The following is an 18247-nucleotide window of genomic DNA, read 5'->3' as shown; positions in this document are numbered from 1 at the left end:
CACTGACAATAAGATGGCTTTCTGAATTCTTTTCCATCAGCGGTCATCCAGATGCCTTGGATAACCTCACAAACATCTCATGATGGGAACTACCCTCCCCTGCTTTCTTCTCCCAACATCTGTTAAAGTCTACATCTACAGAAAATGTAGGACATATGAAGTATCTGTTGATAAATTTGTACTCTTGAATTTTAACTCTTAGAAATCCTCGAAGCAGGTATCATTAGAGAAGACAACCTCTCTCAATCAAAGCTATTATAGAACAGCTTAGGAACAACTGATTGTTCATTCCAAACCTTTTAGCCAATATTTGAACAGACAAATGTTATTTAAAATTAGAAATCTACAAGACTTAATTCTAGTTAGAGAAAATCAGTAATTCCAGAGTCAGATGTTGACTTGCTAGTTTTAAAGGTACATTTAGCATATGCAGTTTTAAATGGAAAATAAATTCATTGGATGTTTATCATGTGAAGGGATTTCGAGCTTTAAGCAAAAGTTTTCAATATGGTGGAAATATTGCAATGATGAATTATGACTGTTTACTCATCTATTTACTCAGAGGTCTTATTATATTCAGTGAGATTTACTTCCATGAAGATCTGCAACCATCTTTTAGCAGGAAATGGCCCAACTTTTTAAAGAAATGGCTTTTCTCACTGCATAAAATACAAGATTGGCACCAAGTTTTATCACTTGTTTACAAGTTTACAGAGTTTAAAATTTGCAAGATACTCTTGAAAATTGTAAACAACAGAGCTTGAAGTAGTTCTTCAAACTTAAAAAAGTGTTTTCTTTATTTAGTAAATTTGATTATTTCATTGCAAGAACCTAAATTTTAATATTTCAGATCAACACAATTTTAACAAACTCCCTTTTTAATTCTTATCCCAAAATACCTGAAATGCCTCAGATTTTGAAAAAAAGCGGTATGTGCAAATTAGGCCAATTCATTAAGTAGGTTTTGTTCATCATTTTGATTGGTAGCCTGCCTTGCTACTTGGCTCAGCACCCAAGATAACTGGCAGTAATTAAAATATAGAATACAAGATGAAAACTACAAACAAATGCAAACATTAAGGTTAAAAGTCTAGAAAAGAGCTGTTCTTAAAACAGAGAACATTTTTTTCATTCTATTTTCTGTATGATTAAAAACAAAACAGACAATAATGACAACTAAAAGCCTAATTGGCTTAAAAATGAACTGAAACCAGAAACAAGGGAGACAAAAAACGGATTATAAATTTAAGGGAAGTGGAGATAAGGAGGCTGGCTGCACTGCCCCACTTTCACAGGCAATAAAGTCAACTGCTAAAGGCAAACTCTGTGGTCACCAAACATACCACTGGCCTCCCTGTGATGGGGAATTTAATCGGTGTTAACTTAGTTTTCTTATTTTCGCTTTAGAGCATGCACTGGAGTCATGTGCAGGAAAAAAAAGTATTTCATTTCAAAACATGATGAATGGGAATACTTTGAATTATCCCTCTTTCACAGCTTTCATACCTGAAAAGGTGTGCACGTGTATTTTTATGTGATTATGTTTTCAACTGATGAAGCTTCTTGGATGAGAAGGAAAATGTCTTTTTCTTTCTCAAAAACAGTCCAGTAGCCTTTTGAAAAAAAGCACCTTTGAAACAACTATGACCTGGATGGCTGAGAATCTCCATAGACACGTTTTTATAAACTCACGTTTTTATGGAAAATATGCATATGCATATATAAGCTCCCAATCTCTTGGTCTTCTGCAAAGGGGTCAAAACCTGTCTGTGCAGCCTTATATGGGGGACACCGGGGCTCACACAACCATGAAACTAATTGCCCCTCCCATGGGAACCCCCCATACCTGTATTAACAACTGCTAACCTCCCCATCTTTTGTAATTTTATAATGTTGTTTTATATATTTAATTTTTTTTTAATGTTTAATGTTTAATTTTATTGAAAATCAAATCTTGGGCGCTGAGCCAAGTATCAAGACAGCCCGGAGCCCTTCTCTGAGAGAGTTAGGCAGTTAAGAACTGTGAAATATAAATAAATAAATAGGTTAATACTCAAAATAATGTGGAGTGATGATGCATTCACACTGTGAAAAGATTATTTAATAGAAAGAAATCTAGATACAGCAGTCTCTTTATATCTGAATGCACCAGTTTTGGAGCTTTGATTGTCATCATTTAGATTGTTTACAAAATAACTTGGATTTGGGATCCACAACAGCTCTATAATGATTATTTTCCCCAGTCTGTGTTATAGGACAGAATCTACCTTGACTGTCTGATGAAGAGGGAGTGCCATTCTCTTACTTGATAGTTCAGAAGCTTTTAATACCATCAACCATGGTTAGCTCTGAAACAGTGTCTGCCTCTGTCTGAGAGAATAACATTGGAAAACCATAGAATTGCTTTCTAACAGGCTTAGTACTAAGACATCCCTGGATATGGTTACTAAGGGATTTGAAGCAAATTGATATCACCAGCTATATATCTCTAGATCAGGACAACTTAGGCCACAATCTAAATTGATGCTTGAATACACAGGTGGGGAAGGGGACATGGAAACTTAAGCTGAGTTTCATCCAAAAAGATGGAAGGACAGTTTCTAAATCCAGAAATAGGAATTCCCTGCTATGCTTGGAATTTCATACTTTAGGCAGGGGTCCTAACCTGTGGGCTGCGGTCCAGTAGTGGGTTGCAGGCTGCTGCCACTGGCTGCAGACAGGCTGGCCAGTATGCACACATGTGTGTGCACACACCCCTATTTGTGCTACCGCTGCAGCCACAGGATGCAAAAATAGGACATCGTGCTGTTCAGTGCAAAAACAGGATGGTGCCACATCTCGGTGTGCAAATGTGGGACATCACCATGCCACAGGGCATGAAAATGGGATGCCGCACTGCCACACTGTGCGAAAATGGGCCAATGCTGTGCCTCAGGGCACAAAAATGGGATGCTGCCACGCCTCGATGCACGAAAAGGGGCAAATGCCGTGCCTCGAAGCATAGAAATAGGGCACTGTGCACAAGAATGGGGCAGAGCTTGTGAGTATCATGCAAGCGTTAGCCCCGCCCCATTTGCATCACACACTTGCTCGCAGCCACGTGAGCATATGCATGCGAGCGTGCGTAAAATGCTTCCCCTTCCCTTTTCTTCCGGTCCGCCAACCAAGAAAGATTGGTGACCTCTGCTTTAGGGATGCTCCTACCACCCTTTCAAGCTTAGGCTATACATCAGCTGCACCATTTCTAGACAGAAATAATTTATTACAATTGGTCATATATTATTAATCTAAATATTGCAATAGGTCTGCTTTTTGGACTTATCTGGAACCTACAATAATATAGAATACAGAAACGGGGTTCCAGCACAGAGTTGTTATGGTATCTATATTTCATCTGTGCTAAAAGAGCTACATTGGCTGTCAATCTGCTATTGAGTCACATAAAAATATTACTATTAATTAGTACATAAAGCTCTAAACAGTTCTGGGGCCTTAAAATTTTCCCAAGTATTTAAGTTTCTTAGGCAATTAGGGTCCTGGCAGCAGTGCTAAAAGAGCTTTTCCATGGTAATATCTGATGTGACTCCCTTTCAGTGACAACATGTTTTATACTCTTTCAAAAGCTTACTTTTTAATGTAGTCCTTCTCCAACCATAATCCACACTAAATTTTTATTTTAAGGGTTTTTTTCCAACTTGTTTTTAATTTAGTTTTGCTTTGTTTTAACCTGAAATCTCTTTTGGAATTATTGTAAACCACTTCTGGATCTTCTATAATATAAAACAGCATAAAATGTTTTAATAAGTGAAAAGCCTTTAAAAGGATATATGTTACATTTTTTATGCTGATTCTGCTACTAGTTATAGAATTTTGCTTTAGTTAGAGCGTACAGATGACAAAAGTCAGAGAATATTCTATAAAACAGTGTTTCTCAAATTTGGCATCTTGAATTTATGTGGATTTCAACTCCCAGAATTCCCCAGGCAGCAAAATATCCAAATTAGCTACCTGGATTCAGGATGCTTGGGTTGGAAAAATGGGGAGATAGCCAAATCTTTTGAAAAGAGATTCCCTGGTTTCCCTTAAGGCAAATAAAATGCACTGTTTGCTTTGAATGAAACTGATTAAATGTAGGATGTTCTTGCAGATTACAGTGGTATGTTTTTGATTTGCTCTTGCTTTTACAACATTATAAAATCAGGTGCAAATTTAGAGAACTACCATATATGCCGGCGTATTAGGCGACCCGGCGTATAAGACGACCCCCGTCTTTATAGCCGGGCCGCATTCCTAGAACGTCGTCTTATACGCCGGAAACTACCAGTATTTCCGGCGTATAAGACGACTCGGCGTATAAGACGACCCCCGTCTTTGGCGCCGATTTCAGCGCTCGCCGACATTTACAGTATAAAATATTAGCCAGTAGTCTGTGCTATATAGGAACTTGCCAAACAATTTAATATTTCTGGAAGAAGTACTTCTCTGTTTTTCCAACCAAACACCTCATTCCCTGATGGTCGCAAATGTGAATGAGTTGGAATAACTCATTGCTCACATTCAAAGAATATAATCTACAATCAAGCAGCTTCTATAGTGATAATAAAAAAGCAAGGGAAACCCTTGAAAAGTGTAATACAGAGCCCATGTTGGCTATCTTCCATATAATGTCCTTCAGCTATGTTCAGATTACAATTCTGGAATGTATAAAGTCCTCCCAACCTACCTGAAAGGCACAGATATAGAGGCATATAAACTGAAATACCTAAATTATCCATTCCAATGCATAAAAAAGAAAATGAAAATAAAATCGTATATTGCTTGGACAGAACATTTTTTTCCTAATTAGGTCTCACACCCTTGAATGTTATGCTTCTTTTGTAAGACAGTACATAGCTAAGAAATCCATTTTTCTGGCATTCTCACCAGATGAAATTTTATAATAACTTGGGTTTAATTCTTATTTGGTTTATCCACTCCTAATCCCTGTTTTGATCCAGAAAATATTTTCGAATATTTGCTTGGCATGCCTTAGCTTAGCTACTCCTATAATATGAATTGATAATTCATTGATAATACAAGCATTATCTCAATTACTATTGAAATGAATATCTGTAGTGTTACTGTTATGTCATATTTTCAGGTTTCCTAAGAATATTTTTCTGTTCTTGTTAACTCAGAGCCTTTTACTTGGAGCTGCTAGGGACTGAACATGGATGGGAAAGGCTTTACTTTTCAGATACGTATTCTATTGTTGAGATAGGTATATCTTGCAAAAGAATTGATTGAATCATCTGTTATTCTCTTAACATATCACTTAACATCTCTTATTTTGGCATGTAAAGATAAAACATCATGTGTGCACAGTTCCATTGATTTCTAACCACTCAGTTATTAGGTGGATTAAAAATACCATAAGACATCCAAACAATACACAAACATATGTACTCTTTTCCAAACCATCTAGCTGTTTCCTGACTTACTCATGTTTATTTCTTTTATTTATATGGCAGGTAGTAGAGAAGCAGCCTTCGTGTATGCAATCTCCTCAGCTGGAGTTGTATATGCCATCACCCGGGCCTGCAGCCAAGGAGAGCTAAAAGCCTGCAACTGTGACCCCCATAAGCGGGGCCGCTCAAAGGATGAGAGAGGGGACTTTGACTGGGGAGGCTGCAGTGACAACATCAATTATGGCATAAAGTTTGCAAAGGACTTTGTGGATGCCAAAGAGAAAACAGTGAAAGATGCCCGTGCTTTAATGAATCTGCATAACAATCGTTGTGGCAGAACGGTTAGTAATACCAACCTTAAGTTGGAGGGAGGCAATTTTTTGTAGCATAGGGCTACAATATGAATGAATGAATGAATGAATGAATGAATGAATATGGAGAGAGAGGGACATCTAAAGGCCACAAAAGGTTGACTGATGGCATGTCAGCATCATTAGCAGATGGATTGGGCTGAACTTTTTTCTTTTGACTGGTTTGATATTTAAAATGAATAATTGGAACACTGAAATTTGTGAGAAAGGTGAAAATGAAAAAAAAGAAAGAAAGCACTGGGGATAATGTGGGGATAATATTATACTTTGAGAGAGGAACAAATTATCTAACTCAGTCTTAGGGAATGTATAACCATTCCTATATTATTATCTTATGCTTTGTAGCATTTTACAATCAACCTAAGAACTTTTCAGACAACAAGAAATAACAGCATCACCAACTTCACAAAGGCCTAAGAATTTGTTACTGGAACTTTGAACCTTCTTCAGATTCTTAGCCACATTCAAGGAATTTTCAGTTCACTTTGATTGAAAGGTCTGATACTATCAATGTCTAAATAGAATATAAATAAAACAGGGAAAGAAAAAGAGGCAGAACAAGGCAACAATTTCTAATTCTCTCTGTGTGTGTGTCTCTCTCTCTCTCTCACACACACACACACACACACATCAAAAAAAGTTTTTAGACCAATAGCTGCCACTTCAGTAAAGCCAACATAAGATATTTATTTCATCTTGGCATTATATATATGATGAGAGCTAAGTAACTCGAAATAGCTATACCACTCCCCCTTTAACTCTTTGTTAGCAATCCAAATTTCTCACACACACACACACACACACACACACACACATAGATATATACACACACCAATATGGTCTCTAATTATGCTAAAAATACGAATCCTGGATAAATCCATACCATAAAACAATCCGAACACCAGGATAGGTATTAAAACAAAACTGTTTAATGTAAAAAACGGTCCGTCTGTTCTCTCTGCCTGGTTTCTTAAACAGCCCATGTCTCTTACTATGTTAAAGCCCTCTAAGGTTGCCATTTCCTTTTTCTTGGATCCAACCGCTCTCTGTCTGCTAGCATGAGTTAACTGTTTCTGTTCACTTACTCTCTGTTCACTTACTCTCGCGTCTGTCGTCCTTTCCAGTTCTATTTCAGGATCTGTCTGATTTTCCTTGACTGGACTGTGCTTGTATACATTCAGGGGAGGGAGTGGGGGTGTATTAAGCAGATCCAGACACCTATCATCGCAACCCCTGGTGGCTGCATTCCTGCATGTGTTCTTCCAACCAGGGATGCTGCCCTCCTCCATGGGTGTTTGTGAGTATGCTATACCACTTCTGGTTGTCCCCCTCCTCGTAAAGTTTTTCGTCATTTGATCACATACTAAGTTCCTCAGTCCTCCTTCACTGTTCATCAGTCCTTTTGCCCTTTTTGCGTGCCTCAAGCCCTTAAAGGTGGAGGGGGATGAGGTGATGGTATAATTTGATGTCACCTCACTCTTTACCTCCATCCTTCAGGACTTGGCAGTTACGACCTTAAGAGACTGCCTTAATGAAATGGGACAAGGACGACAACAGGATTCTTTGCATACTGATGACCTAGTGAAGTTAATAACATTATGTTTAAAAACGTATTTTACCTTCCAAGGGACCACATACGAGCAGGTCAAAGGAACACCTATGGGATTCCCTATTTCAAGCATAGTGGCAGAAGCCGTTTTACATAACCATAGTTATGACTCAGTTCCACCCTAAATTTTGGGTCCGGTATGTGAATGATACATTTGTAATTATTAAGAAACAACATAAGGCGGATTTTATGGAGACGCTAAACTCGGTGTACCCAGACATCTGCTTTACAGAAGAGGAAGAGAATCAGGGCACTTTAGCCTTTCTGGATGTGTTGGTCCATCGCCAACTAGATGGACCCTATATACAAAAGTATATTGCAAACCGACTCGTACTAACCCTCCATTATGAGAGCAACCATCCAGTGGCCCATAAAATCAGCTGTTCAAATGGATTGATTCACACTGTTGTACAACTAGGATCAAAATCGAAAAAAGAAATCACCTCTTTCAAACCTGTAAGTATAATGGTTACCCTATTGGATTCATTAGGAAGTATAGCAAACCATACAGATCCTGTAAAAACTTACAGGAAAGTGATAGGACGATAACACAAAATGTGCGCATCTCCTTCCCATATATCAGTGGGGTGTCAGAGGTAACAGCCAGACTATTGGCCCCCTTTAATATAAAAGTGGTGCATAAACCAGACCAAACTTTAAGATCATGCACCCAAAAGACCCACTCCCCAACGAAGAAAAATCTTTGGTAATTTATAAGATCAAGTGTAAGGACTGTTCCTGCAATTATATTGAGGAACCGCAAAAAGGTTAAAAACTAGAGTCCATGAGCACGCACTAGCGGTTAGAAGACAGGAACAGCATTCACAGATTTGGTCCCATATGACCAATCATAGGCATGAATTTGACCTTAATAGTGCACAGCCCATATCTAGGGACCCTACCAAGGGAGTCCATTTACTTAAAGAAGCCTGGCTTTCTGATGGTGATTCCATCAACCGCCATATAGAACTTTGCCCGGCATACCAAACATTTAAGGTATGGGAACAACACCACCAGAATCCACAACAAAGGCAATTGGCACACCCCCTACGCAACCAGAGGGAAGGAAGAATGGAGGAGATAGCCCATCTATGTGATAGGGAACCTACAAGGGGAACAGAGAAGGAACAAGAAACACCCCCCTAGATACCCCCGAGGTGTGTTTTAACTCACTCCATGAAAGGGGGAAATAACGATGGGGCTGAACAACAAAGATGGCTGGATGACAACCCACGGGGCACCCACTCCACAACTCCTGCTAATATGAGGGGAGAAATGAGTCACTCCACTGACAAGCATAAGAAAGGAAAGCATAGATCAACGATAGAAAACCATATTGTGGGACCTTGTACGTGTGCAAAAAGAGCAAAAGAAATGATGAACAGCGAAGGAGGAATTTAGTATGTGATCAAATGACAAAAAACTTTATGAGGAGGGGGACAACCAGAAGTGGTATAGCATACTCACGGACACCCATGGAGGAGGGCAGCGTCCCTGGTTGGAATGCAGCCACCAGGGGTTGCGCTGATAGGTATCCGGATCCACTTAATACACCCCCACCCCCTCCCCCGAATGTATACAAGCACAGTCCAGTCAAGGAAAGTCAGACAGATCCCGAAATAGAACTGGAAAGGACGACAGATGCGAGAGTAAGTGAGCAGAAACAGTTAACTGTTTATATATATAAACTCCTTTCATTCAAGTATTGATAGATACACCTTCCAGCAGAAGCATTTTTGTGAGATCATTGAAGGTCACCTCTATTATCTTTCAGTTAGAATGATTCTCAGCTCTAATAGACCAGATAGAGATGTATCACAAAAGAGAAGCTGTAAGTATTGCTCATAGGTCTGGAAGGTCATTATTGTAACTAGCAAAATCTAAGTAGAAATACCCAGTCTAAGAAATAAAGCAGTATCTCTCAGAAAAAGCAGCAGCCATTCTGAATATTATTAAAGCAATTTTTCTCTGTTCCATCTAGATCTGACATTAAAACTTTTATTTCAGGCTGTGAAGCGTTTCCTGAAACTAGAATGCAAATGTCATGGTGTCAGTGGTTCCTGCACGTTAAGGACTTGCTGGCTGGCAATGTCAGACTTCCGCAAAACTGGAGATTACCTCCGGAAAAAATACAATGGTGCCATCCAAGTGACTATGACCCAAGATGGCTCCGGATTTACTGTGGCCAATAAGAACTTCCGAAAGCCCACAAAAACTGACCTTGTGTATTTTGAGAACTCTCCTGATTATTGTGTGATGGATAAATCTGCAGGTAAAACAATATTTTGACATTTTGCTTGCAATAGCCTTCCCCAATTTTAGCACCTACCCTCCAGAGGGCAGATTTCAACTTCCCAAATTTTCAACATTGATCATGATGGTTGAGTAATTTTTGGAATTGAAATTCATACATCTGGAGAGTATCCCACTTAGGAAAGGGTGACTTGGACACTAACATTTTACGAAGGCTTCCTTCTCTTCAGAATTCCTATCTGCGTGAAAATCTCCATGGAAACTAACATCTGAAGTATAAAGTGTACATATCCAAGAATTTCAATTTTACTTCCAGTTAATATTAAATTATGAGAAAAAATATACTTGCAAAATGTGGTTGAAAGAGTTGGATTGATATCACTCTGTTGCTCTTGCTACCTAATCACCTTACCAATATCACTCACCAATATTTCTTATTTCACACCTTTCTTGAGGCAGGAAATTACATTTTCTATTTCCCATAAATAGTTGTTAGAAATTATTCAGGTCAAAGGGTTGGACTAGAAGACCTCCAAGGTCCCTTCCAACTCTGTTATTCTAAGATTCTAAGATTTTTAGCAGACCCAATTGTATTACTACTAATTTAAGTGAATTTCTAGAATTTGCTCTTATAAATTCTATAGAGGGAAATTCATTACAAAAAGTAATGAATTCTATATTTCCCAAGATCCAGTGCCAACGTCATGCAAGATTAAATAAAACTATTCTTCTTTTCTTACAGGTTCACTAGGCACTGCTGGTCGTGTATGCAACAAGGTATCACGTGGGACTGATGGATGTGAAGTCATGTGTTGTGGCAGAGGTTATGATACCACTCAAGTAACTCGAGTCACTAAATGTGAGTGCAAATTCCATTGGTGTTGCGCTGTTCGCTGCAAGGAATGTGAAGACACTGTAGATATTCACACGTGTAAAGCACCAAAGCGTGCAGAATGGATTGACCAAACCTGAGACAGTGCTGGACAGATCCAGAAAAGGAAAGTAAAGCTGGTGCTGTGCCATCTGTGGGCCTGAGAATTCTGGGAGTTGTAGTTCAACTGCATGGCATTTATTTAACTCATTCTCAAAAATAAAGAGAAGACTATATTTCCCAACGGGTATTAGTGGGCTCCTTTGCTCACCAAGCAGATTTTCACACCCCTACTTTAAAAAAAAAAACAAATTAGCAAATGACAGTGAACTGTGCAGCTTTCTCTACTTGGTATTACTGTCCCAAAATAGGAGAGTGAAATTGCTGATAAACATAGGACGCTAAGAATCAGGCTATGATTTAGTGCCTCATTCTAAAAAAAACAAAACGTTTACACAGTAATCTATAAATATCATATGCACCCAAAAGTAGAGAAAACAACCACAATTATTCTATCCAATCTGGAATAAGCATATTATTTTCATCTTTCAAACAGAGGTTACCATGCCTGCATTATGGACATCAGTTGAAAAAGAGCAACTTTGTGTAAAGTGACATTCATTATATTCTCTCTCCAACTGAAATTAAACAATGGAATTATAAAATTGTTTGCAAGAAGAAAATCAATTCTACAGAGAGGGCAGAATAAAAAAGGTGAAAGAAAGTTGAGAATATGTGTATGTGTCTGGAAAAGTTGTAGGCTCTAAAAGAAGCTAATATAATATTTGTTTAAAATAAATCCACTTGTTATATGCATTGCTTTAAATACTTCAGAAAAACAACATAAAAAGTACTATCGGAAAATTATTCTCTTGGATTTGGTGAATTTCTGCACTTATGATCATTTGTGATTAATTGGGTAAGTGATGGATAAGTCTAATTCTTCGTTATTGTTTCAACTCTGTAAACTCTGTGGTTTTTGACACTGAATCAAAGCAACATTCTTGAAAAATAGGACATCATTATAACTTCAAAATAACAACAAATATCTGCAATCATAATTTTTTAACTTTTCTTTTCTTTTTTTTTCTTTTTTTCCCCATGTCTCATTATGGCCATTCTGAAATTCTATCTTTTCCCAGAGCCCAACATGCTGTGTTTGGGCCTCCACTAAGCTTATCATGTACAATCACTATCATATCCTCAGCTTCTTTTTGCTTCTAAATGCTTTGGAATGGAACAAAACAAAATGAGCCAGAAAATTAAATCTCTGGTCCGGGTGACCAACCAGATTGGATCCTGCAAAAAAAAAAAAAAAAACAGTCTTCAACATTATTTTCACATTACTTTGGACATCTCACAAAAGCACACAAAAATCTTTGGTCCAGCTCAAATTGCCGGCCCATGGGCCGGTTGCATCATATGGAGGCTGCAGCCACCCTAGCTCAGGCAATGCAAAAAAAGCCATGACACGTCACGACATGTCATGTGATGCGGCGAGTTTGACACCCTTGGTCCAGCTGCTCTAGAATTCAGCAGTATGCAGACTTTTGAATGTCCCATAGTTCATCCAAGTAACACCACTGCTGGATGAGTTTCACTGAGTTTTAATTGCTTTCTGGGTGCAATTCAAGTGCTGGTTATCACTTTTGAAGTCCTACATAGCACAGAGCCAGGTTACTTGTGGGACCACCTCTCCCTGAGGATATCTGCCTGTCCTATTAAGTTAGATAGATGAGCGCAACCCAGATCTCTTCCCTTAATATTACCACTTGATGGGACTTTGGACCTGCACCTTCTCAATAGCTACTCCAGCCCCATGGGACATCCTCACACCTGAAATTTGAGGGATCTCTTCCCTTTTAGCCTTCTGGAGGACTATAAAAGACCTGGTTCTTCCTGCAGTCATTGTAGTAGGATAAGGTTGATCTGTTGAGATGTTTAGTCTGGCACTGATGGGGGAGGGTATTTTTATCATTATATGAGATAGGCAACCATATAAGTCCTGTAAATAAATAAATAAACTCTAATCTAAGACAGGATTTGACTCCTTTGGGTCAGCTATTGACTTATGACCTATAAATTTTGATCATTCAGGTGATACAAGAGTTTTTGTCCAGACTCTTCTGTTCATCCAACCTGTAGATGCACTGGTAAAAAATATATGTTTGGAAATTATTAAAGCCCTTAGCTATAAAAGTATTTATGAAAGAAACTGTACTATGTTGACTTCAACTCTATAACAGAACTCAGAATTTTAAAATCCATTCAGCTTCATCACATTGCTAATTAATTATTTTAAAGCACTATGGCACTCCCATCTCAATTTTATTAGGATACTACAAAATATTTGAAAAAGTGCTTCCTTTCTTTTGCCAATGCCATGTGTATACAAATGTCCTGGAAATGTCCTTGATACAGCAGTGCTAAAAACTCCTTATTTCAGCATTTACAGGGACATCAAATTTAGCTAAAAGTTTTGTTATATATTTACCCAGGCAGGACACAATAGAGCCACAGTAGACTAAATGAATCTGTATACCTCTGTTAAGAAGCAAGTATCAATGGAAAATATTCCTAAGCAAAATGTGTACAACATTATATCTTACTTCAGGTAACATACGGTAATTCTAGATAGTGTTAATAACATTAGATGATACAAAATATTCAACCATTTGTATAACGTTACAGTTTTAATCTATAGCATTTCCAAGCAGGTCTACAAAAGGCAATTGAAACCCTGGAGAGCAACTGCCTATTATGATGAGTCCTGGGCTAGATAGGCCTGTCATCTAGCAGAGGCTAAGACTGTTTTCTATGTACTAATTCCCTACTTTCAAATGGCTGCTTTTTCTCAGAAGCAAGAGGATTGGAGATAATAGCTTTATAGAACCAAAACAATCCAGAATTTAGAGAAAAGTTTTTTCTCCTGCCTGGAAACAGTATCTAAAATCAACAGTGGATTGACCTTAATGAAAATTATCAGCACTGTTAACTTCTCTGGTGCACTGGTTAGTAAAGAAAATGTATGCTTATTTATGGCTCCACATTTTAATCTGAAAAGAAGTTTTCCCATCTTCTGGAAGATAGTTTATATATATCTTTAGGAGACATAAATGTAAAAAGACAATGATTCTTTGGCAAAATAGCAAACCTTGTATTTTTCAAGGTGCTGCAGCAGCTGTAGCTGTTCTCACTGTTCAAATTGAAAACAAAAGGATCATTTGGTAAATTATTGCCAGACAAGAATGATTAAATGGCAACTGTATATAAAACAGGCTTCCTATATGTGCTCCCCTTTTAAATCTCTTTTTTAACAATTAGGAAAAGGGATTATCATTAGATCATCTCTTATCTTATGAAATGGTCTACTGAAAGGCTGTCAAAGCTATTGTGTGCTTGTAAAGGGATGCTCACAAGAATGGAATAGGTCTAAGAAATGATAAGAATGTCATACAGGTTTCCAGTATATATTACAGAAAATGGCAGAAGACCTGAGAACATTCTCTGCTTCCATAGCAACAAGCAGCAAAACTTTGAAAATGCCCTATCTTTGCAAGGTCATAATTCATATTCTTTTATAGTATTGTATTGGTATAGTTTGCTATTCATCTATGAAATCTTTGATTATGAGACTGCATCAGGCAGTATGAAGAAGATGGAGTTTGGTATGTTAAAAAAGAGAAGAAAGTATCAGTCTTGCATTTTTATATTCAAAGGCTTTCTCATATTTATATTCACTCTGAGTAATACTGCCTTTAAAATTCCTTGGCCTATTTTTATCATGTTTTCATTGGACTCTGTAATACATTTCTGCATTCTATGGTTGATATTTCAAAACTGTTCTTCACCTGTCCTGCTTATCTTTGTTTGTCTGACTTATGCATAATAATATTTTATATTTTATTTTTTATACACACACACACACACACACACACACACACACACACACACACACACACACCAAGGCAGCAAGCATACCTGATACTCCTTCCTCCTCCTATTTTCACCACAACAAATAACTCTGCGAGATGAATTGAGCTAAGAAAGAGTAATTGGCCCAGTCAGCAGCCAGCTTTCATGCTTAAGGTGGGACTGGAACTCATGGTCTCCTGGATACGTAGGAACTTCTTTTGAACATTCTAAAACAGGGGTGTCAACTGCCGGCCCACAGGCTGGATGCCTCACATGGAAGCCATGCCCACCCCAACTCCGGCAAGAGGGGAAAAGTCACGACACATCACGTGACACGGCGAGTTTGACACCCCTGTTCTAAAATGTTTCATGTACATTATCTCAGCCATCTTTCCTTATAATCAACCATATAAGATAGAACAATGTTATTACTTAAGTAGCAGCTTAAGAAGAAGTTGAAGCTAAAGGACTGCAATTAGACAAACCGTTACAGAAAATTCTGTATCATTAAGGAAGCAGAAAAAGTATATAAATTATGTTTCGCATAACCATTGAGGCTCTACTTCCATTGCCATTATACATTCTTAAAACTCAGGATAAGTGTGAGTTAGCATTATTACACCAAAAAGCAATTCTAAATAAAATATTTATGATATATATTTAAACTGCAAAAAATAATAAATATATATCACATTCTAAACTATTTTTTTCTGCCTTCTGCATTCTCCTTTAGACTTAGTATTTTCATAACTTTGATAATTTAAGGAACATGTACTGTTTGGTTAATCTGGTATTTTATAAAATTTGCCATGTAAACAAATATTTCTACATTTCTCATGTTTCTACATAAAAATCCTAATATAATAAAGTAAGGATATATTGATCATTAATTTATGAAAATTAACCATGAAACATATGATGACTATATACTACCTCTGTTATATGCCTCTAGATATTATTTGCTGAGGAATGAAGTAGAAGATAATATTGTGTTGTATTTTGCTTATGGATTTAGCCTAAGCATCTCATTGTCCTCATAGCTATGGGCTAATAGTTGTTTATTTATTCTTATTGTTTAGGGCAGGGGTAGGCAACCTTAGCTCTTTTATGACACGTGGACTTCAGCTCCTAGAATTCCTAAGCCAGCATGGCTCACCTTGGAAACCTCTCCCTTTCCCCTCAGCATGGTTGGTTCAGGAATTCTGGGAGTTGAAATCCACGAGTCATAAAAGAGCCGAGGTTGCCTACCCCTGGTTAAGGGGTATCTCTTGCTCCATTTTTCACATTGTCTTGCAATATTCCCATTACTTGAAGTACTTCTACCAAAACACACAATGTCAGCATTTATTGCATTTCCATTGCATTTCATTTGCATTTCCAATTCTTCTATTTATTATCCCCACTTATTAGATTAATATGATGAAGTGTAAGCATATAGTCAAATTATAACAAAGTTACATACATTCATGAAACTGCAATACAATCCTCTTTGGTAATAATTTAACAGCAACATTGATGACATTTGCGATATATTTTGTTCTTTTGGTTTCAGATAGCCATGTCTGTTACAGCCAGGAAATAAAACCAAATAATTTATTAAGAAAAAATGCCACAATGCACCAGTTTCTCAACATCATTTGTTATGTCTGTCCTGACTGAGATCATATGATCTCTATTAATTAAAATCATGAAAATCAATATCTCTATTCATGATTTATTGTCAGACTGTATTAATTTTGTTTAGAAAACATACCAACAATTTTAAATAGTTAAAAATATAGGTAGTCCTCAACTTATGACCACAATTAAGCTCAAGATTTCTGTTGCTAAACCAGACAGGTGTTAAGTCAGTTTTGTTCCATTTTACAACTTTTCTTCCCACAATTATTAAGGGAATTACTGCAGTTGGTAAGTTAATAACATGGTTGTTAAGTGAATCTGGCTTCCCCATTGACTTTGCTTGGCAGAAGGTCACAAAAGGGGATCACATGACCTCCAGGACATGGCAACTGTCATAAATGTGAACCAGTTGCCAAGCTTCTGAATTTTGATCACGTGACCATAGGGATTCTGTGACAGTGATAAGTATGAAAAATAATCATATGTCACTCTTTTCAAAGCCATTATCACCTTGAACAGTCACTAAATGAATGGTTATAAGTCAAGGACTACTTGTATAGTAAATAATTTGAAATATTTCATGGACAAGTCCTTTAAAATTTAGGACTTTCCTTTTTGTGATAATTGTTAACTGTTAAGATGGGCTATTCAAATTCTGAGAAAAATTCAAACAGCATCAACTTTTGAAATGTGTCCAATGCCAAAATAACTTTTATTCATCAGTTCTATATTTGCTAATTGTAATCAATAATGATCAGAGGCTATAGCGACTGCAGAGGTTTCTTTTGCTTTCTTTAGTTACACCATATGCCAAATATATATCAGCTTCCTTTTCAGTTTTAAGAAACTGTTTAGCAAAATTCAAGAGCATTCACAGCTTTAAGAGTATTCATTAAATCTATTTGATGTATATGCCTAATTAATTTAAGTATTTGAAATTAAATTGGTTCTTATGTATTAAAATTATATTCTTTACCTCTTGTATCAACTATTACTTGTTCTTTTTTATTTTTAAAAAATCAAGAGAAGATAACTTAATAATAAAACAAAAACAAAATCACTGCACAAAAATCTTCCTGGCATCCAACACTCTATTTCAGATGCTGCTTTAAAATGAGAAATTACTCTGCTGTTTTTTCAAAGCTCTTCATCTTGTCTTCCAATATATAAATACGTATTTTGTTACTTAGTGTCATTGCTTTGATGCTGATCAATTTATCCATTTTACTTACTTACTTACTTACTCACTCACTACATTGTACACTACCCATCTTGCCTAGAAGTGACTCTGAATGGCTTACAAACCTTAAAAGCCAATAAAACATTAAAGCAATAATCCATACAAACACATAGAAAATACTTGTTCTTATCAAGTAGGTAAGTAAGAGACCGGGACAAAATAAGCTTACTGAGAGTATTACCATTTCTAGAATATTTTGACCTGAAAGAATGTTTAGATCAGATGTCTCATATTCTGTTTTGAAATTGTAATTCTAGGACTTCTGGAAATGGGATGACTCTGAGACTAGTCAAATGCTCCAGGTGATCTGTTGGTAGAACTGGATGCTGGCAAGTTCAATAGTAGAATTTGAGCCTGCATGTAAAATGAGTCTGACCTTTGGGAATACATGGCTACATTGCAGCTGTAAGGCTAAGGCTGAGGCTGATGAGCTCGTTGTGAAGGTTCAGACTATGCACTTGGACAGGCAGGAGAAGAACTTTGTATAACACTTGCTGTACCAATGACTGAAATTCCTGCAATTATAAAAATATTAAGCATGATTTGTCTCTCCCATTTTGTGGTTCAAGTTTATGTCAAATCTGGATAAACTGTAGCCAAGTGCCCTCATCTGAAGTCTTCCAAATCTTTCCAAATGAGGCTAACCCTAACCCTAACCTTTCCAAATTAAAGCATTATTGGAATTTTTGTAGGTGAAAGGGGAGAAATTGAATTTGGCCCAGAGATTTTCAAACCTTCCCTAACAGACATGTTCATCAGCACTGAGATCTAATCTATTGGAAAGAACTCCCTTAATCTATCTTCATTATTGCCCTACCTGCCATTAAGCCTCCCTTCACAACAAAGCAAGACTTTCTTCTCCCCTAGAGGAAAATGTTCACTCAATGGGCTGGAAAAGTTAAAACTGTTGAGGGGGAATGG

The 18247-nt window shown here is 37.2% G+C and overlaps 1 protein-coding gene across 3 annotated transcripts in view; it reads left to right on the top strand.

The window, feature by feature from the left end:
* The window catches only part of WNT2B (Wnt family member 2B), a 45732-nt gene extending 31275 nt beyond the window's left edge, over nt 1-14457 (top strand). For all 3 annotated transcript variants that reach the window (XM_039337392.1, XM_039337394.1, XM_039337395.1), the window contains exons 3-5: nt 5511-5788; nt 9435-9699; nt 10423-14457. In XM_039337392.1, the coding sequence (XP_039193326.1) occupies nt 5511-5788; nt 9435-9699; nt 10423-10652 (773 nt within the window). In that variant the 3' untranslated portion in view covers nt 10653-14457. The remainder of the gene's footprint in view (nt 1-5510; nt 5789-9434; nt 9700-10422) is intronic.
* The last annotated feature ends 3790 nt before the right edge of the window (nt 14458-18247 follow it).

This window comes from Crotalus tigris, unplaced genomic scaffold, assembly GCF_016545835.1.
Source record: "Crotalus tigris isolate CLP2741 ecotype Arizona unplaced genomic scaffold, ASM1654583v1 scf7180000017677.1119895, whole genome shotgun sequence".
NCBI lineage: Eukaryota > Metazoa > Chordata > Lepidosauria > Squamata > Viperidae > Crotalus > Crotalus tigris.
Note: the sequence above shows the minus strand (reverse complement) of the source record. Positions and strands in the feature narration are given on the sequence as shown.